Source organism: Mchenga conophoros, linkage group LG15, assembly GCF_057382185.1.
Source record: "Mchenga conophoros isolate Kocher_MC1m ecotype Shallow Benthic linkage group LG15, M_conophoros_male_GT1.1, whole genome shotgun sequence".
Taxonomy (NCBI): Eukaryota; Metazoa; Chordata; class Actinopteri; order Cichliformes; family Cichlidae; genus Mchenga; species Mchenga conophoros.
Genome location: NC_140540.1, coordinates 42,836,659 through 42,858,730, shown reverse-complemented (window position 1 = coordinate 42,858,730; position 22,072 = coordinate 42,836,659). Strand labels below are relative to the sequence as shown.

The 22,072-nt window shown below is 43.0% G+C and overlaps 1 protein-coding gene across 1 annotated transcript in view; it reads right to left on the bottom strand.

Moving 5' to 3' along the window:
- LOC146559004 (serine/threonine-protein kinase D3-like) overlaps positions 1–22,072 on the bottom strand; it is a 44,772-nt gene that overhangs the window by 5,969 nt on the left and 16,731 nt on the right. Inside the window, exons 2-6 of the mRNA XM_085247202.1 lie at positions 8,651–8,789; positions 6,389–6,520; positions 2,900–3,057; positions 561–750; positions 243–320 (exon numbers count right to left, since the gene is read on the bottom strand). Coding sequence (XP_085103328.1) covers positions 243–320; positions 561–750; positions 2,900–3,057; positions 6,389–6,520; positions 8,651–8,789 — 697 coding nt within the window. The remainder of the gene's footprint in view (positions 1–242; positions 321–560; positions 751–2,899; positions 3,058–6,388; positions 6,521–8,650; positions 8,790–22,072) is intronic.

The window sequence follows — 22,072 nt, the reverse complement described above, 5'->3', positions numbered from 1 at the left end:
AACTGTCATGAGATGGCAGCTGACGGCTTTGAGATTGCATTTCCTCCTTGATCTTCTCTACCTGTATGAAACCAAAGTGTCCTCAGCGGTCAATAAAAATCCAACAACAGGAAGAAACTAAAAAGAGTCCAAGAGCAAATCTCCCGTCCTTTGCCTACAGCGTCAGAATCTGTCTGCAGATATTAAATTTTGCCCATCAAAGGTTTCAGATGATTAAAGCGGTAAACGTGAAAACGACTCACCTCCGTTAAAGTCGACCTCGCCCAGGCAGTCTCGAGGTACTTTGGCTGCACATCTCTTATGGCAGTTAAATTTACAGTCTAAAAAGCAAACATACAAAAAACATATTAAACATTTTAAACTTCTTGAATAACCATGTGACGAAGAGTAACCGACGGTTCCCACAGAGTACTGCAGAGTCCCCCCACACACTTCACAGGGCGATTAAGAAAAAAGTGAAGGAAGGTTAGGACTTCACAGCAGATTGAATATCTCTGGAGTTTGGACTGTTGGTTTTCTAAGACTTTCCTGTGTGTGTGTTTTTGCGTGTGTGTCGTCACCTTTGCATTGCAGGCCCTGGCGGAAGAGGCCCTTCAGCAGGCGTTTGCAGAACTGGCAGATGGTGGGACGGGTGTAGGTGTGGACGGAGAAAGTGTGGGGGACTTTCACCCGACCCAGGACCATCTTCTCCATCCAGATGGGCCGGCCGCTCAGCAGGGAGTTGCGCTTCATGGCGCCCAGAAGAGGGCGCTGCAGAGGGGCGGGGAACAGAAACAAAAATGCGAAGAAGAAATAGGATTTATTTTTCTGTTTATGCTCAGATTTCCAAACAGAGAGCAAACTGACCAATAACACTTCAGTAACTCATTTTAGTTTGTATTTAAATTTGTTCTTCATGTAAAAACTAATCATTAAAAGACATCACGCTTAGACGCTGGAGGCAGAAAGTGCTTAATAATTCCTACCCTTATCTTTTATATCTGCAGGGCACTGCCACCCTGGAATAGACGACTTCCACCAGGACAGAAATGTTTTCATAGAATCAAAAGTGATCATTGAGAACAGCTTTAGCTTCAGTGACCTTTCCTCTCCCAGCAGGGCTTCCAGATCCTCTGACTGATGAGGTCAAGAGTTCAGATTTTATCTCAGTTCTTCTGCCTCTGGCAAATCTTCAGTTTATAGTATTTTGTACCGATACAGAACCAAGATGTCTGAACCATCTGTGGATTCAACTTTCAAATATAAACAACAAATGATGCAGTCTTCTTTTTTTTCTCCATTTTTATGCAAGTTATTTTATTAATTACCACAAACATCCTGAAAGAGGCAATCAGCTGAATCTGGAAACAGGCGAGCCTGTTATGTTGTTGCGCTCATGCATGCGCAGCTTCACGTGGGTGTTGGCAGACTTATCTACTGATTATCACAGTAAAGGTGCTCTGTGTTCATAATGTGAACAAGAAGCACAAATCTGTGCTGAGGTGACTCACTCTCCTAGCATCATTTACATTTAAGGGAAAAGTATTAAATTTAGTTTTCTTTGTTCTTTTTAAATGCACTTTATGAGGTTTGCAGTTTGCCCTCCTGAAGCTCCTTCTGACACACAATCTGCTGGAGCAACTCGGCCAGCTTGCGGGTCAACAGCATGTTCTTGTTAGTCTAAAAAACTAACTCTTTATAGCAATCTACTGACCTCAAAGGAGAGGTCAGAGGTCAAACGTGACATATATGAGGATTTTTGTAAACCATTATGTTGGCCGGAAGCTTTTGGTGGATGTAAGCCAAATTTTAAGTTTTATCAGAATTCATTTAAAACTTTCAAGCTATCGTGTTCACAGACAGAATAACACACAAGCACACAAACGCTTCTAAAAACATGAATTAGTGTAGAGTTTGTTCTGCGTTCTGTTGTATGTGTCTGGATTGAGTCCACCATAAGGCTAACACGCTGACACACAACTAGACACTCGCACGCCCACATCTAAAGCCAACTAACACTCAATTAACCTAACGAGCGAGCGTTTGGACTGTGGCGGGATCACGCAGCTGATCTTTAGGTGAAAGTTTCTCTCGTTTTTGTCTTTGAGTGATGTTTTTTTTTATTAGTTCTAACTAAAAGGAAATGAAAGGAGTAGTCAGAGCTTCAGAGGTTGATCTGAAACATCAAATTTAGAGATTTGCTCACTCATCGTGAAAGCGGCGTACAGACAAACTCTTTTCCATCCACGAGAACAAGAACAATGACTGTCCTTGTACAGCATGCAGCTTGCAGGGCACTGTCCCGGCAGGAGCAGGAAGCATGTGACACAATGGGCCTGAATTAGTACAGAACAGTTGGATAATCCACCTTCTCACTTCACTGATTCACCATATGTGCATGGACCTCTAGACCTCCTAACAAAGTCCAAATTATCTGAAATGTCCATGAAGAAAGTGAGACTTCTTTAGGATCTGCTGCCCGAGCGTGATCACACATCGGGTCTCTTAAAGGAACAGTTTCTTTCTGGGATCTGTAAAATCTAGCTTGGCTGCTTGTTAATCAATCAGACTAACTGATTGCACAACATGCTGCTCGGGTCCACTCAGGTCAGATACGTATATGGGTCTGACTGTGCTCGGGTCCCCCTCTGATCTGTGTGCTTGCTCAGCCTGTGAGAATCTGACTGTGACTCTCTCTGCTTGTTGGCTTGAACCGGATGGAAAAATCAAGCGGTTTGCCTCGAGCCATCAGACAGAAAGTGCATGTGTGTGTGTATGTGTGTGTGTACTGGGCTGCACAACTGCAAGGGAAGTCTGTGCATACATTTTAACTCATTCAACAAAAAAAAAACAACAACCAAAAAACCAACTAAAATGAATACGACTAATGAGTGATTTCATGCGAGCGCAGCAGACCCACCTCCTCCTGCAGAGCCGGGCTGAAGTCAGTGGAAGGTGGACGAGCGACAGACAAGGTGGCGCCTGGCAGGGAGACGTTTGACAGTCGCCTCTTCCTCACGCCGCTGCAGTTGTTGGGGATTTTGAACGCACACCGCTTGTGGTAGTTCTGTCCACATCCTGCACAGGAGAGGAATCATTATTAATCATCATTAAGATTCACAGTTCAACTGAAGTTCTGATCCCGAAGTTAATAAAGGAACCAAGTCCGACCCACGGCCTTTGGGAGACACCCCCAGTACCTCCAGCTCTTCCAGGATGAGACCAAGGCCCTCCCCGGGAGGCATCCTAGTCTCACCCTCTCTCTAAGCCAGAGCCCCAACAACAATTGAGAAAGATCATATCTATCATTCATATCTATGATTTCATTCTTTTGGTTTCACAACCACAGATGAGAGTAGAAACACAGATAAACCTGTGAATCAGCAGCTTTGCTTCCATGTTCAGCTGCTTTGAATCTCTGTCTCTCTTCCACAACATGTTTTTTATCCTGTCTTCCTTCTCTCTCCCCAACCAGTCGCGGCAGATGGCCGCCCCTCCCTGAGCCTGGTCCTGCTGGAGGTTGCTTCCTGTTAAAAGGGAGTTTTTCCCTTCCCACTGTTGCCAAAGTGCTTGCTCATAGGGAGTCGTATGATTGTTGGGTTTTTCTCTGTATGTATTATTGTAGGGTCTACCTTACAATATAAAGCACTTTGAGGCGACTGTTGTTGTGATTTGGCGCTGTGTAAATAAAATTAAATTGAAAATTGAATTGAACATAAATCTCTGGTCTTGTGCTGCAGGAGGGTCATTTTGTAGCTTTTGTGGCTAAAATGTGCCGAGACTAAACCTCAGGAATGCAGATTCTTGATAAAACACAGCAGGGCCAAAGCAGAGCATGAACCTTTCATTTTTCTTACCAAGGAAATTTTAACCCTTCAGACAGGGCCGGGCTTTTAAGTCCTTTCTGTCCATTTTCTATGCAAAACCAGGTTACTCAACATCACTGGCTTATATGAAATATGGATACGGTTCAAATTAACCAGTGTAGGGTCATGCGACGACAGCACTAAGTACCAACTTTATAGCACGTCTGGTCAACAAGCTGTATTGAATTCAGATGCCTGCTCACAGCTGGAGCACAGACTTCATGAACAATCTGTCTGTACGAGTAAGGCCAAAGTAAGGCCCATTATTTATCAGATAAATGCATTAAAATGTGTCAAAGTATTAATTTACTCTTCTAAAGGTTCATTTATGCCCAACAATCTTCTCATAGCCAAATTATCTGTTTAAAAACACAGAATTTATTGAGTCCAGGATGTGGTTCAGAAAGCTGTTTACAACATCTGAAGCTTAAAAGTGCAGGAAAAAAAAAAAGCTAAAATTTTCTTCCATCAAGGTTGTTTTTCTATTTTTTTTCTGTCGCTTCAGGTTTGGGAACTTTTCATTTTTAACCATTTCAAACGTACAAGCGGAAGCCAAACATCAGCTGCTCGGGTGTCTCTCTGCTCGGCATCACAACAGAGCGCCGAGATCAAAACGTTAAAGACAAGACTGTCTGAAAAATGACTGCAGGAAGTCGACGAGCCGCTGCAGCTTTAAAATCAGGTCTAAAAACCAGTGTGTGAATATCCGAGTGTGTGTATGCCTCTTTCTTTCTTTTTTTTCCCCTCGAGGTGATGATTTGGTCAGCGTGGACGTGGTGGAAACCCGAGAAGCCACCACGTGTTACCTCAGGGAAAATAAAAGTTTATGAGACGTGTTAAAGCAAACATGACATCACTGTGAACTCTGATGGAGGTTTAAACAGTCGAGTTTTATAGGTTTGAAGGTCCAGTTATCGGTCACTCAGAGGGAATAGCATGCAGCCTGCCGGACCTCTATTACATCCCTGCTGAATCACTGACATCACTTCCCATCTTAATGTTTAAATAGTGAGGAGCCTATTTTAATGCACACACATCCTGAAAAGGATTTCTGATGACTAAATCTGAGACTTTATGCTCATGATCGTTAGACTGCTCTTAGCAGGCCAAGCGAGATATTCCAAAACTTTTTCCAAAATTTTCCAGTTCCTCCTGGGAGACTAACCCAAGGTGTTCCCATCATCTCTCCAGTGAGACCTGGATCTGTAACTCTGGGTCTTCCCACACACCCAGATCACCCGAGCTGGCTTTTTGGCACAAGAGTGCAATGGCTCTATTCTGAGCTCCATCCAGAGGACTGAGCCCCTCACCCACTGAGCCCGGCTCAGCCCACCCACTCACAGAAGCTCATTTTGGATGCAGGCATTTGCCAATCATTTGTTCAGTCACTAACCAGAGCTCATGACCAGGTGAGGGTAAAAGCAGTTCGGGACAGCGCCCACACTGCTGCCAGTGCCACAACGACCTCGCTCCCTCCCCTAACTCCCTCACTCGGGGCTAAAACTGTACCTCAACCCAAGAGTGGTGGCAGAGAACCACAACCTTTAATGTGCTGACTCTCATACTGCTCGCTTCACCAAACCCCAACTCAAACACCAAACCAGATCCCTGGCAGGGTCCAACACTCACTTTGAACATGCAGCCGGCACAGCCATGAAATTTTTGCTAACAACAATTTTTTGCTGAAAATTGAGAAAATGAGACTTAAATGTAAGCCAAGAACTGTGAATTCAAACACTAGGACAGCATCTATATTTTCTACGTATTTGCTTCTCTGTTACTTAGGGTTTGGCAACTGCACAAATATATTTGTTTTGTGGTCATTTTTGGGGCAATTTTTTGTGTGAATTCATCTCCAAAAACTCATCTCTGGCTCTACTAGAGCGGCTTTGCATGTTTCATAGTTCAAAATAATCCTGTTTATTTTATAGGGAGCCTTGGTGCAGTGCCTGTTTTGTTTTATTCAGCTCCTCCGTCTGTAAGCCCACCTGTCTCTTCCTTCCATTAGAAAATGTTTTGTGGGACTGTTCCGACCACCCTTCCTTGAAAAGCGTTTCTGGGAATAAAATTTCCTGGCACGGAGAGCTCTATCGGACCCCTCGCACATCCTCCATCTCGAGTATGAGCTCTTGCCTTCCGGCGGGAGACGGCGAGCCTAAAATGCAGACTGAACTCTTTTAAAAAATTTATTTTTGCCCACTTCCATTAAGCATTTAAATAACAGCTTTTTTATATTTATTGGGTCTTTGAGTCTTCTGCCACAGCACACAGAAAAATAGTCAAAGACTCTAAGGGGACAAAGTACATCACAGCATATCAGAGGAAAAGTTCTGAGAGTTAGAGCTGTGGGACTAACCCCTTCCTTGAAAAGAAATTCCTGGGACTAAATGCTCCCAGAATAAAAATACCTGGGATGTAAAGTTCCTTGGACAAAACTTCTAGCCACTGTGTTAGAAAAACAGTTCCCGGGACTAAGATTTCGGGGTTCTCTGAGCGGAAACGGACATGTCAGCAGCCTAGAAGCTTCCTGAGTGCTTCCTCACCTTCACATTTGAGTCCCTGTCTGACGAGCCCCCACAGCATCTCCCCACAGTCATCGCAGAAGGCCGGTGCCTTGTAGGAGTGAACGTACAGAGTGTGAGGTCGGATCTGGAAGTCCTCCTCTGTGGCGAGAGCTGAAACAGAAACACACACGCAGTCAGACTATGACTGTCTCTGTGGGAAGCTTTCCACCCGCGCCAGGAGATGGTCCCCCAAAATGATGATGCTCGGGCTCTGAGCGTGAGCGTATCAGAATTACAATCTGACAAATGAATTTATCGCTAGAAATGGTCACACATACACTAAACGTCAATGCCTGGCACGTCTTTCAGGGGTTACAAAAGTAGAAAGCCTCACGTGTTAGTTGTACCCTGAAGTATTAGCTGAAGTTACACAGGATTTAAAATATGCAAGTAAAGAGAAGAGAAAAGTGTTTAAATGAGGATGAACTTTTCAAGCTAACACATAAAAACATCTTGTTATTGGATGTGTTCTTTGCATTTTCAACCTTTAATTATTGCATTTTTTGAAAATGTTTCCTCTACTTTAAATGTAATGTGTATGTACTACATATATACACAACCACACAGACCATTTTGTGCTGCTTGTGTGTATAAAAGCTGGAAAACAACTCAACCGAGCAGCAAGAATCACACTAGAGCCGGTTTCATCTTGATCGCTTGGCGCTCTGGTAGCAGCTCGAATGGTAACAGTGAAATAAACCAGCTGAGCTCTGCAGGGTTTTGCAGCAGTAGCAGCGAGAGGTGCACGAGGAGGAGGAGGAAGTGGTCGTGGGTTTGCACCCTGTGCGGTTGCGATACGTTTTCACCCTCCTGTGTAATTTAAACCTGGCGCGGCTCTGCGTCTGGGTGTTCGGCTGTAAAGGTGTCAGTTTTAGTTTTCACAGCCCAACATGTTGACACATTTCAGGAAGTGACAATCCTATGCACAATATTATGTTTAGAGCGAACGGGGGTGACCCAGGGAGGCGGCGCTGGTGGAGAGGAAACGAGATCTGTGCCAGCCTCATTTTACCCGGAGGATACGAAACTGATGCGAAAATACATAATAAAGATACAATTTAAATGTTTAAAACTTACCTTTGACTTCAGTGTGAAACCAAATACACGGTTAGGCAAATTTGATTCATTTAATAAACGACCGTGTTTTTCATTAAGATACATTTTAAACAATTATTTTATTCTTACTGCTGATTTTAAAGTTAATCTATTTATTATTAGCTGGAATCATTTTTGATTCTTGTTCATACCTTAAATGGTCCTGAGCTCCCAAATATTAAACCATGATTTATAGAAAATCCAAAAAAAGAAATCCCACAAAAAACGACAACATGCAGTTGTAAGTGTGTCTTCTGTTTCTGCAGCATGCTTTCTTTCTTTACTCATGCTTATCTCATTAATGTCTGTGCATCTTTCTAAGCTGTAGCAGGCTAAGATCTCAGGGACATCATCTACTTGTCTGAAAATAAAGAACTTAAAAACTGGGAAAGACTCAGCAGCTACCAGAGGAGGACATACAATGATTATTGACAAAAATGTGAAAGAATGTTATTTATACAGGACATGCTCAAGCATGAAATTCAGAAAAAAGAGAAACCTAAGGTACACTCAAGAGAACAAGAAAAGGGGCATTCAGTCTAAATAGAAACACTAATAAAAGCACTAACGGGACAATAAAAGCTGGACTCTATCTCAGTCTGTTTCTAAACACTCCAAGTAGAAAAATTACACCATTTCAGAACTGAAAACAGGAGAAGAAGAAGTTGAAACAGGAAACAAAGCAGTCACGCACGTTTTCGGCATTTCGTTCAAATGCTGCAGCGATCTTGCTCTGTGCCATCTCAGCATCTCCATCCTCGTGCATTGATGCATCATGTAGACACTGCTACATGTGTCAGGTTAAAGAAATCAGGAGGTGTATGACGAGTCGAAACACCACCACAAGTGCACCATGGGCCTGCAGCTGTGACGACATTTAGCATAAACTCCCTGCAAGGCCGCAAACTGGCTGGCACGGGGTGATCAGTTACACCAGATCAGCTACATTTAAACTCCGACGGGGCAGGATTGGAGTGATGGGTTGTGGATGGGTAGGGCTGCAGCATTTCTGGCTATGTATGCACACTTGATTCCATCACTACTCGGAGTTTTGCATGTTTGATAAATGTTTTTTATCAATTCGAACATTATATCCACCTGCTGAGGGAAAAAAAAGAAAACGGACTAAAATTATTCATTCCTTACCAGAGAGCACCACCTCGATCAGGTCGCCCTCCTGGATCTCCTCAGCGGAGATCAGACGCTGCAGGATGTTGTCCGAGCTCAGGTCGTGACGGAAGAGCAGGATCTTGTCGTACATCCCAAAAAATCCACATTCAGGAAACTGAGGAGGGAAAAGGGGAGGTGTTATTGCTCAGAGTTCACGTCCGAGCTGCAAAAGGTTAATGAAAGAAACGACACAGACACACGGGTAGTGTTAAACGTGCTGCGCTATTCAAATGTTTTAGGGACTCTAGGTGACTGCATTTGTGCCCTCACAGAGAAAACTGATCATTCCAAAACACCAGGCTACAGTTTGAAAGAACAATTATCCAGAAAATTAAACAAAGAAAAACAGAAAGCGATACATTCATGCAACACTCATAAAAATCAGTCAGGCACAGTCGTAGCCTCATGGTGGTTTTACATGTTCACCTGACTCCTGTGGTGTGGTGGTTGAGTTACAGACCACATGCCCCCCCCCAGCTTCCCCTTCTGCTGATCGCTACAACATACAGCCGAATACAGACTGTATATAAAAGACGGACACATCCACTGTGACATTACCCATTAGTTTGAACAGCAGTTTTGAAGCCTCAATTTTGGTTTTATGTATGCTGGATATGCCATTTTTAATTTTTCACTTGCATGAGGTGAGCACAGTTACTCAATAGGGTGGAGTGCTGATTGATTAGTTAACAAATAATTTTAGGATTTCACCCACTGGTGCTTTTTTTTTAAGAATCAGTCTGAGGATTTCAGGTATCACCAACTTAGCTTTTGAAACCAAGCATCGTGAATAAGAGTGGATCTAACAGTGACACTGAAGGACATTACAGTTTATACTGTAGTGACACTACAGCCTACCCTGCTTTACTGTCTTTCCAAGTGCCAAAACTGAGAAGGTAAACGTTTTATTCAATAAGACTTAAAATTAGTGACCGAGACCTTGCAGCCATCAGGAAAGTGGTCACTTTATTTTTGATCTCAGTAAAAAGTAAGGTCATTTTCCTCTCATGTCTTTTTAAACCAGAGCAGGCGCCCCCTGTTGGCCAAGAAATATTGCTAGATTAGCTTAATGGCTTCAATTTACACAGAGCCTTTAGGGCAGCTTTTAGTGGTAACTCGTTTCCAACTAGGAACTAGCTAGCTTTCAAAATAAAGCAATCTAACATATTACACCACTGCCGCCTGCTGCGGCTTTTATCCCGCGGTAGGTTTTTAAAATTATAGCCCAAGGGGAAAACCCATCAAGTATGACTGAAGAGGAGGACTCATTCATCATAATCTGTGCGATGAAAGAGATAAATGGATAGCGACTCTTAGACATAAACACATGTAATAAAGCACTTTTTACACTCAGGCGGGCCACTTCCTGTCTCGTTTGTGGGATTTTTTTCAAAAAGTTCTGACTCAGTGTTTGGAACAGTTAGCAGCAACTGGTCTTTCAAAAATAAGACCGATTTTTAAAAATAACAAATTTAAAATGAGCCTCGTAATATACTTGGGTAATGTGTATGTGTGGGGATACACTGATAGTAGTTAGTGTCTTTATATTTTGTGCCATTCTGAGCACTAGCATGCAAAACAGGAGATCATCAGTGAATAAAGCACCTAAGAAGGTTTTGTTTAAAAGAGAATGAACTTTAAAACTGGTGCAGGAAACCCAGATAATCAGTAAATATGATTTTAGTCCTTGAATATAAATTTAAAGTGTATTAGGAAGAAGAACACCAACATTTACGTCTTTTATTTGAATTGCAAAGTTTCTGTGCTCTATTTGTTTTACAGCCGCGCTGAACTATCTGTAAAAGAGCTGCTCTAGCCTGCTGACCTTTGACCCCTTTCAGTGAACTATCATCAGTTTATTCTCACTGCAACAATTTTTCCACTTAGATGGAAGTTTTTTTTGTTAAAATCATGACCTCATCGCCTGTCGTGGTCCGGCTTCTTTCCAAAGTCAAAGATTACTTAACCTTTCCGTATGAGGAACAGATAACAAGTGATGAAACAAATTCACAGAAACGCCACACTGGGAAACTACCAGAAGCCCACAGCAGCTGAAATAGGTAGAATTAAATCAAGAATTAGATTTTCTGCTGAAAAGCATGAAGATTCCTCAGCAGCTACAGCTCCTTTTTCTCTTTTAACAGGAAGTTTACAAATGTTGTGGTGACAGCTCCACGTTTGGGTCACTGTCCATGTCTAATGCAAAGCCGCTTCTCTGTTTAGTTCCCAGACCAAAAAAAAACCCCAGAGAGAATCTAATGTTTGAGTCGGTGCTGCTTTGCTTGAGGCACAATGCCTCTGCAAGGGGGGACAGGCCAATAATCTTTCGTAAAACTTTCTCTCAATACTTGTTATTTGAGCATTTAGTCCATATAAGGAAAATGGACTAAATAGTGCATATTTACATTAATGTGCATTTGATCACCACCATCATAATTAAAGAACATTTGAAAATACATCAAAATACAGTCTGAAAGTTTAAAAATACAATATCTCAGGCTTCAAGCTGCCCTGAATGCTAGGTTTCAGACGGTTTTTTCTACTTAGCTCTGGATGTCAGTGGGACCGGATCTCTTAAAGGTGGAATTTATGGCTCAGCAGGGGATGACCTGTTTACCTGCAGAGAGCTCCGCAGTCAATGGAGAAATTCGTTTCATGCTTCTTTCACGCCTGGTGACCGTTATTCAGGCCCCCTTGTCAACCAATCAGCATCAGGCAGACGCATACGTCATCTGCTTCCAGCAATGCACAGTCTGGACTTTTGAGAACTGCGTGGGTTATAACTTCTCTCTGCTTGTTGGATAAACGGTAACATGTACGCAAAGAGACATTTGTGGGACCATGAACTCCTTTCTGATTGGTCACCTTAGGTACAGAAGTCCCACCCACCTGCTAATCAGAATAAAACTGGCTGAAAGGGGCTCATTTCAGACCCATATTAGATAAATAGGAATTATTCTGAAGCGTGAATCATGCAAAGCTACCCTAGTAGAGTCCAAGAATGAAAATTAGGAGCTGGAACTAGGCCTGTTTGGCCTGTTACTCCACTTATCATTCAGATGGTGCCTAAGACAAGCAATGAATGAATAAATAAAAATCCTGGTTTTAGCAGTAAACTTAACTTAAATATTTGGACAGAGACAACTTTTTTTTTCTAATTTTGGTTATGTACATTACTTCAATTAATTTTGAATGAAACAACTCAGTCTGAAGTGCAGACTTTCAGCTTTAATTCAGTGGGTTGAAGAAAGCGATTCAAATACATAAAAATGTGAGAAACTAAAGCGGTTTTTTTTGTTTTTTTTAAACACTATCTCTTCATTTCACGGGCTCAAAGTAACTGGACACCCTAACTAACTGAAAACAAAATGTTAATTTTTAATACTTGGTTGAAATCCCTCTGCTGCTAATGACAGCCTGAAGTCTTGAACACATTAACACCACACCGCTGTCGTGATGAGGTTTGTCTCTTTACTGTGGAAATGATTCTGCGATCATCCACCACTGCTGTCCTTGGTGGGCGTCCAGGTCTATTTGTATTTCTGAGTTCATTAGTGCTTTCTTTCTTTCTCGGGATGCACCAAACTGTAGATTTTGCCACTCCTGCTACAATAGCAGGAGTGGAAAAGGAGTGTTTTTGTTTTTTTTTCCTGTTTTCGCATATTAAGGATGGCTTGTTTCACCTGCATGGAGAGTTCCTTTGACAGCATGTTGTCTGTTCACAGCAACATCTTCCAAATGCAAGCATCACACCTCAGATCAGCTCCAGACCTTTTATCTGCTTAAGTGATAATGACATAACGAAGGAATTGCCCACACCTGCCCAGTAAATAGCCTTTGAGTAAACTGTCCAATTACCTTTGGTCCATTTAAAAAAAGAGGGTGGCACATGTAAAGGAGATGAAACTCCTAAACCCTTCATCCGATATACAGTCCTGATCAAAAGTTTTAGACCACCTGAAAAATGGCAAACAAATCATATTTTGCATGGTTGGATCTTAACAAGGTTCCAAGTAGAGCTTCAGCATGCAACAAGAAGAAATGGGAGTGAGACAAAACATTTTTTGAGCATGCAATGTATTGAAAACAACACTTAAACTGAAACAGGCTGTTTTACAGCTGATCAGAAGTTTAGGAACACACCTCCAAAAAACCCATAAACCCTTCAAAGCAGAAATCAAAGTTCCAACCATGAACTCAGTAATGAGTAGCTCCACCGTTTTTGTTGATCACTTCAAAAATTTGTTGCGGCATGCTTAATGCAAGCGCTTCAAAGAAGCGAGTGGGAACATTTCTCCAAGTTGTGAAGACTGTCTGGAACTGTTGTCCATTTTTTTAACTACCCTTGCCATCCATCGCCAAAGGTTCTCAATTGGATTTAGATCAGGAGAACAAACATGATGGTCCAAAAGAGCGATGTTATTCTCCTGGAAGAAGTCCCTCCTCCTGTAGTCACTGTGTACTGTAGCGTTGTCCTGTTAAAAAAAACCCAGTCGTTACCACTCAGACAAGGGCTCTCAGACATGAGGGATGCTCTCTGCAACATCTGGACATAGCCAGTGGGCGTATGACGTCCCTTCATTGTTCCACTGAAGGAAAAAGAACCCCAGACCATTATGGCGCCCCCTCCACTGTGGCGCATAGAAAACATCTCAGGTGGGATCTGCTTGTCATGCCAGTAACGTTGGAAACTGTCAGGACCATCCAGGTTAAACTTTTCTCATGAGGAAAAAAAACAAACAAAAAACCTTTCTTCCACCTTTCAATGTCCCATGTTTGGTGCTCTCTTGCAAAGTCCAAACAGTCAGTTCTGTGGCGTTAAGGAGACGAGGCCTTTGAAGACGTTTTTTGTTTTTGAAGCCCTTCAGTCTCAGATGCCGTCTGATAGTTATTAGGCCGCAGTCAGCACCACTAACGTCCTTAATTTGGGGCGAGGATTGTCCAGTGTCTTGACAGACAGCCAATTGGATCCTCCAGCTCAGTGCTGGTAAAAATTTTGGGGGGGTTTCCTTGACTTTTTTGTTCCATAACCCTCGGGATCATTTAAGAAATTCCAAATGGCTGTCTTACCGAATCCCACCTCAGCAGTGACAGCATGCTGTGAGAGACCCTGCTTATGTGGTTCAACAACCCGACCATGTTCAAAAAGGAAACGTTTATTTGCCTTTGCCATCAGAACATCATGACAGTGTGACCACCTGAGAGAAAATGAAATTTTTTTGCACAGATTTTGCCTTTTAAGGACATGTGGTCCTAAACTTCTGATCAGCTGTAAAACACCCTGTTTCAGTTTAAGTGTTGTTTTCAATACATTGCATGCTCAAAAAATGTTTTGTCTCACTCCCATTTCTTGTTGCACGTTGAAGCTCTACTTGGACCTTGTTCCAACCATGCAAGATATGAGTTTTTTGCCAGGTTTGAAGTTTAAATAAATGCATACTGGCTTAATAAAGACACGCCTATACATTTGTATGAAATCAATATAAGTTACAAAGAAACACCAACACATGTAAAAATGGAACTTCTCACTACCTCTCACGACTTTCTCCGTTTCCTTTTTGTTATTTTCTGCACAATTCCTGAGAAATAATGACATTAACTTCTCTGCGACACGACATCTATAAGTAAAGACTTCATTTAAAGGAAACGTGGCAGTGGTTTGGCAGGTTTTATTTCCTTAACCATACAGCGTATATACCTCACTGCTGGCCATTTTGATACATGAGGTTTTCCTGCTTTTGAGAGCACAAACTGTACTTAACGGCACCCAGACTTCACTCACAGCTGGTCCTGCAATAAGTAAAGATGTACATGGTGTTTCTCCTAATTGCCTGTATAGTGTATTTAAAACACTATATACACACTATATATGGTGTTTTTAATTTTCCTTTTTATTTATATCATAATTCACGCGGGTGAATAAAAGTCCATCTCAAATCTTCTAAGTAACTTGATTAGTGAGGAAATAAGGAGCTAATTTGAAGAGTTTGTGCTCTTGCAGCTTTGTGAAGGGTGTGTGTGTTTTTGTGATAAAGTGTGTGTGCAGTGGATTTGGAGTTCAGCAGCTTCTGCAGCCTGCAGACGGAGCAGGTGGAGCAGCTTCCTGCTGAGCTGAGCAGGATGTTAGCAGCGTGCAGAAAGCATGCAGTGTGGATCCTGCAGGCCGCTGTGACAGCAGGAAACAACCCAACAGGTGACGAGGCACAAGCTGCGTGGATCACGTTAGATGTAACACACACACACACACACACACACAGACACACACACACAAAGTGCATCATGAATTATGGCTGAGGTCTCGTCACTAATACCCTGCAGTCATTCGCCGTGCGGCTACACACTGCCTCTCAAAAAAAGAGAGATGCTGACAGTCAGAAACACGGGAACAGGACGGTCTGATCAGGGACACGATAAACAACAACAACAACAACAACAAAAAGCTGTAGAAACTATTTGGTGTCTGAGTTCTCACAGGAGATGAAACTCAGCTCATGCTGGCCTATTTGTGATGGGCACATCCTCCGAAAACATTGCAACCCTGATCCTTTTGTGGCTCTTTGTACTTGCTGTCAAAAAATTTCATTTAAAAACTGTTTTTAAACTTGTCTGCTGGAGTCAGGGGCAGTTTATTCCTCGATACAGTTGCTGCAACCACCGAGGCCCTAACCTTGGACAACCAGGGGCACCTCATCCTCAGCATTCCCGTGGAAGCACTTAAAGTTAAAAGGGCAGAGAGGTAAGGAGGCTGAAACCCATGCAATGACTTAAAAGCAAGCAATAAAATATTAAAAGCAGTTGTAACACTGACAGGATTCTAGTATGAGTGATGTGTGGTCATGCTTTTATGTGCTAGTGGAGAGCTGCAGGGTTTTGGACCATCGAAGGCGATATTTGTTTTCTTCAATGGTCAACCACTCAACTCTGATTAAAGGAAAAAAAACAAGACAAAATAACTGTTACTGATCAGTTATTACTTTCTAAAGTTGAAGCTAAGTAGGTTTGGATTGTGTTATAAGAGCTCTGCTTTAGCTCGTTGTCCAATAGGAGGAAATAAAATTGTGTCTAGAGGGCATGGAGGATGATGCTGCAGTCACTCAGCTGGCCTGATGTTGTTTCTTTAATCAGCAGAACAGGTTTCAGTTGCACATTCATTCTTTAAACATGACAAAGCATCATTAGATTAGACAAAGTGCTCCTCTCTACATCAATATTGATTTAATACATAAAACCAATTTAAAAAAAGAACATTTCTGCACATTTATGGCTTTATATGTTTAGTTGTTTTATTGTCATGCAGAAGCACTCCTCCTGCATGATTCACGGTTTGAATCTTGGTTTCAACTGCAGTTACCTCACACTGGACAAGTTCATCAACTTAGCTGAAGCAAGCGTAGCCTCTATCATGGAAGGTACCAAGCTTTTATTTTGGAATTCTGCATCAATGAGGAGTGAGCTGTAGCTCTAACCGTGACAAAAAAGTGTGTCGAAAGACTGAGCAAATATCTACGCTAAATTTACAGTTTAGATATAGAAAGCAGAGAAAATCTTTACTATTATAAAAACAATAAGTGAAAAGGTCGTGAACTTCTGCTGGGCATGTGTCAGCTCCTCCTCCGTGTCTGCATTGCTGTTCCTTATTGATTTTGCCACCTGAATACAAGAATATTCGGCCAGATGTTGAATGAGATAACAGCCTGTGGGCCAGTATATAAAGGTGGACTCTGACACTATAGAGCATCATCAGCTTATATTCAAATTGATGACTGCTAACCTATGACCTAGGAGCGGTGCTGAGCAGGATCAATGTCCACAAGGCTGCAGGTCCCGATGGCATCCCCGGGCGTGTTCTCAGAGCGTGTTCTGAGGAGCTTGCAGGAGTGCTGACAGACATATTCAACCTGTCCTTGGCCCACACTGTGGTACCGGCCTGCTTCAAATCCACCTCCATCGTCCCGATACCCAAAAACTCCAACCCATCTTGCCTCAATGACTACCGCCCAGTAGCACTCACCCCCATCATCACTAAGTGCTTAGAGCAGCTGGTCCTAGCACACTTCAAATCCTGTCTCCCCCCCACCCTGGACCCCCACCAATTCGCATACCGCCAGAACAGGAGCACAGAGGATGCAGTCTCCATCGCACTGCACTCTGTCCTCTCACACCTGGACAACAACAACACCTACACCAGAATGCTGTTTATAGACTTCAGTTCAGCATTCAATACAATCCACCCCTCACAACTCATCAGGAAACTGACAGACCTGGGCATCAGTTCCCTCATCTGCAAATGGTTACTGGACTTCCTGACCAACCGCCCCCAACATGTCCGGCTGGATAACCACTGCTCATCTACCATCACAATGAACACCGGTGTACCACAAGGCTGTGTGATGAGCCCTTTCCTCTACTCCCTCTTCACCCACGACTGCAGACCTGCTGATGGTTCCAACACCATCATTAAGTTTGCAGATGACACCACGGTGATTGGCCTCATCAGTGACAACGATGAGGCCGCCTACAGGGAGGAGGTGGATCGTCTGGCTGAGTGGTGCGACACAAACAACCTGCTGCTTAACACCGAGAAGACCAAGGAGCTCATCGTGGACTACAGGAGGAATGCTGACCCACATCCACCCATCCACATTAAGGGGACGGCTGTGGAGCGTGTGAGCAGCTTCAAGTTCCTGGGAGTCCACATCTCCGAGGATCTCACCTGGACGACCAACTGCTCCAAGCTGGTCAAGAAGGCTCACCAGTGCCTCTTCTTCTTGAGGACTCTGAGGAAGAACCACCTGTCCTCAGACATCCTGGTGAACTTCTATCGCTGCACCATCGAGAGCATCCTGACCAACTGTATAACAGTCTGGTACGGGAACTGCTCTGCCTCGGACCGGAAGGCGTTGCAGAGGGTCGTGAAAACTGCCCAGCGCATCGCCGGAGCACCACTTCCTGCCATAAAAGACATCTACAGGAAGCGGTGTCTGAAAAGGGCTGGGAAAATCATCAGAGACCCCAGTCACCCATCACATGGACTCTTCACCCTCCTGCCCTCTGGGAGGCGCCACAGGAGCCTCCGGACTAAGACCACCAGGTACCAGAACAGCTTCTTCCCCACAGCTGTCAGACTCCTGAACTCTGCCTCCTGACATCTGACCCACGTTAAACTCATGGACTGAACATACACACACCCACAATGGACAACTGTACCCTCAAACACAATAATAACATGGACTGAACCACCACTCACAACCACTAGCACTTTATATAGCCTCTGTAGAAATTATCCACACCCTCACTTACCTTAACTGCACTACTGTATAGCCCTGTGTAAACAATCATTCTGTACATACGATAATTTTTAACCCTACAACTGTTTACAACTTGCATAGTTCCCATTTCTGTATAGCTGTATATCTCAGATTCCTGTAAAGTTATTTATTTCATATTCTGTATAGTTTTTCATATTTATATCCTGTTCATATCCTGTACATAGCTTGTACTCACTACAGCCTGTACATATAGTTATAGAATATTCACAACATACTTCATACCGTGTACATTATAACATAATAGACCCATTTCTGTAATATACTTACATATCTATATTATTGCTAATATATATTGTAATATATCTATATCACTAAGCACTTCTGGATGGATGCAAACTGCATTTCGTTGCCCTGTACCTGTGCATGTGCAATGACAATAAAGTTGAATTCTATTCTAATTCTATTCTATTCTATGACAATGGACGCCCCGGGCTGCATGTAAATTTTACCATGGACGTGCACTTCCTGTCCGGCATGTTTTTATAAAAGACAATTCACAATATAACATAATCAGATGCCATCAGCAACATGTCATGCACACTCTCAGCTTTGAAATAACCTCACATCTTCCTCTCCCATCCTGCCTAAGAATGACGTTTTCACACATTAACGTTTTATTTTCTCCCTGGAAAATACACCAACTCTACTTTCACCTCATAGGCATTAATCATACGTCATATGAAACCATGTTTAATACGAACTTACTTGAACAGGAGATAGAGGCCCCTTTAATCAAACCGAATGAAGCATTTCAACTTTTTATTTTTATCTTAAAAAAACTTTCAGAAAATCACCTGGACCAAAGAAACCTCTGAAAGCAGGACTAAAGCAGGAAGCGGACTGGGTGAGGTCTGAACCAGAAGTGAAAACACTTCAGATCAGCTGCCATGACGATGCATTTGGTCTCCATCCAATTGTGTTGGATATAGAGCCGTCAGCTGACGTTTGCTCTGAGGTGAGCAGAGAAGCGCACTGAGAGGACCGTTAATGCACCAGAGTGTGTGTTTAATACACACTGATCCTCTCTTTATGGGTAATCCTCCATTAACCGGGTTTACACACACACACACACACACACACACACACAGTAATTTTTCCTAACTCTTCTCTGATGCTATCACCAAACTCCACAGTCTGATTTTGGTCATTAAGGGTCTCAGAGGTCAAAACCTGCAGGCTCTAAGCTTTAACCTTTGACCTCCAGACAGCACGGTGGAGCCAAAACTCCTGATTTATTAAAGACTATGACACATATGACACAAACCACACGCACAATTTTACAAGGTTAATGTTACATTTCTTCTTTCAGCTGCTCCCTTTATGAGTTGCCACAGCAGACCATCTGCCTCCACCCAACCCTTTCCCAGCATCCTCTGCTGTCACTTCAACCCTCTGCTAGTCCTTCACTACATCCATGAATCTTCTTTTTGGTCTCCCTCCTGCCTAGAACCTCCATCTTTAACATCCTTCGTCCCTCCTCTGCACATATCCAAACCTCTCATTCTGAGCTGTCCCCTCTGATTCACTCATCCCTAATCTTGTCCATCCTGGTCACACTTCAGCTTCACCTCTGTTTTTCCTCCTGAGCCTTTCTGAAAGATTACATTAAAGACCCGCCTTTATATTGAAGGAAAATAAAGGTTTGCTGTGCCAAAAGCCTTGAAGCAAATACAAAAGCTAAAAGAGAAATGTTTCTGCATAAAACATCTGCACATTACCTAAAAAGAAGACTGTGTTTGAAACCAAAGCATAGAAGGATGACGCGCACCTGCACTACGAGCACTTCACTGCGATTGGTTGCTTGTTATAGATGAAGAAACAGAACCTTTAAAAATAATCCTGGTCAATAAAACAGCTGCTTAAGATCATGTTTATGTATCCAATTACATCTCAGTGCTTGACGAGAGAGGGCTGTGTGTAGAAAAGGCTGTAACTTGATGATGGCCGAAACAGTGTTTTTGTTTAACCCGTTGCTGCTGTCGTCATCGACAGGCAGAAAACTAAAAATTGTGTCACCGCCCAGAAACTTCTGGACCAAACAGAAAAAATAAAAAGTCACAGCAACTGCTGTTTGCGTCACACCTAGCAGAAGGAGATGAAAACATTTGGGCCGGTAGCGACGTGAAGAGCACAAACAGATAAAACCGCTGCTGTCTTCCGCTGCTCCAATAAAACTCTCGGTCGTGCTTGCCGTGTGTGTGCAATTAGCCTGGAGGGACGGCGGTAAAATGTGCTGATGGGAAACGTGAAGGCAAACAGCTGCGAGTGTTTTCCCCGGCATCCGCTCGTCTCTGTCACCTCGCACAGGAAACAACAGGATGCAGCGCAGAGAGGGCCAAGGTTGTCAGAGCGAGTGAGAGCGAGTGGGAGTTTCATTCATCCACTTGTTAAAAATCAGTGCTCAATGCAAAATATGAAAACAAAACTCACCAAATCGTGGCTGTCCATTAATAAAACTGTGCTTATGTTACCTGAGTGAGCACTGAATCCGTTTAAATGGTATGAAATTGGCTCATGGACAACACTCTGTTCCCTGCTCTCTTTCTGAGACCTTTGAACTCTTTATTATTTGTTTTTTTTATCCAAAGAGGAGCTCAGGTCAAACTTTCTGCTGCTCGCTTTGAATATCCAGAGGTCACTGCAGGAGACCAAACTGCAGTCTTCATAAATTAATCATTAATTCCTTTAATTTAACACCCTCCTGCAGCAGCTGTTTAAGGCCACCTGACTCCCCTGTCTTCCAGTCTAATAACCTCACATAAAAGCTTTGCAGCACCGCGACTGGCACAGGTGGCATGAAATTCATCAGCACGTATTACTTTATCCATTTATCTGCTGCTAATAAAGGACAATAACTGCTGATTGAGCTCATCTTTCAGAAGTCTACATCAATGTTGACTGATGGTTAGATCCACTGACTGGCTGGAAAGATTAAAAATGTAAGATTTTACTGATTACTTTTAAAATCACTGCTCACTCGTATTCTCACACTCAGATTGCTTTCCCTACAAAGAAACACGTCACAGGGCTTATCTTACATTTGTGTAGTATTATTAAGTTTTTATTTAACCAGGAAAATAGAGTCGTGATTAATAAAGTCCTCTGTTAGTGCCCTGGCCCATAAATTCATGCATTTTCATTGTGGTTTGCAACTCATTGTTTCAAATCTAAAATCCTGCTCTTTCCTTATTTAATACTTTTGCAAAGCCAATCACTGAGCCCGATCAGCCCCCCTGGTGGGCTGCACTTCTGCCCCAACTAATGCTAAAGTGAGCAGCAGTGCTGAGAGACGCATGTTTGAGGTCAATGATTGAGAGGTGAATGTTTGCTTTTGGAGTTTGAACCCTTTAACCCCTCACATCGATCCCACACTTGGGATTTTCCTACCTGGCTTATGTAATTAGTATCTGATGGGAGCAGAGCAGATCATCACACAGACTCTGAGTCAGGTGAGACTCTCCTCACAGATGTACACCATGTTGAACTCAAAGTTTCCAGAGAGCTAAATCTGATAATCTGATCCTGGCTGCCAACGATGCACCGATCCAACTTCACCACCTCTGTTATAGTACTGCCGACAGTCCTGATCCAACACCAGTATTAAATTAATAAGCTGTGGGGTGGCGGTCAGCACTGTCAGCTCACAGCAAGAAGGTTCCTGATCTTCCAGCCCCATCCGATTGTTTAATTAACAGTAAAGAAAATGGAGGGATTGATGGGTTCGTCGCTGTGAGGAAGGAACTGGGAAGAACCAGCTGAATGCGCTCAGGGTGTGCTCACATCAGGCACCGCTGCCTCGTACTGTGCCTGACGATAACTTATAATCCAGTCTGAGTCTCTCTGCTGTCTTTTGCACTCACTTTCAGTTTGACGCACAGACAGGTGCTTTTCAAATGCACGCTTGCAAAGCACAGGTTTCGTGATTTTGCATTTTGCAGATTAATTTAGGACGAAGTGGCACACTGTCCTCTCACATATTTACTAATTAGTGATTTCTGCAGAGCCAGCCATCTGTCAAAGAAGTGTATGACAGCGATCGCACTAATGCTTGCTTGAAGAGGTAAGCCAA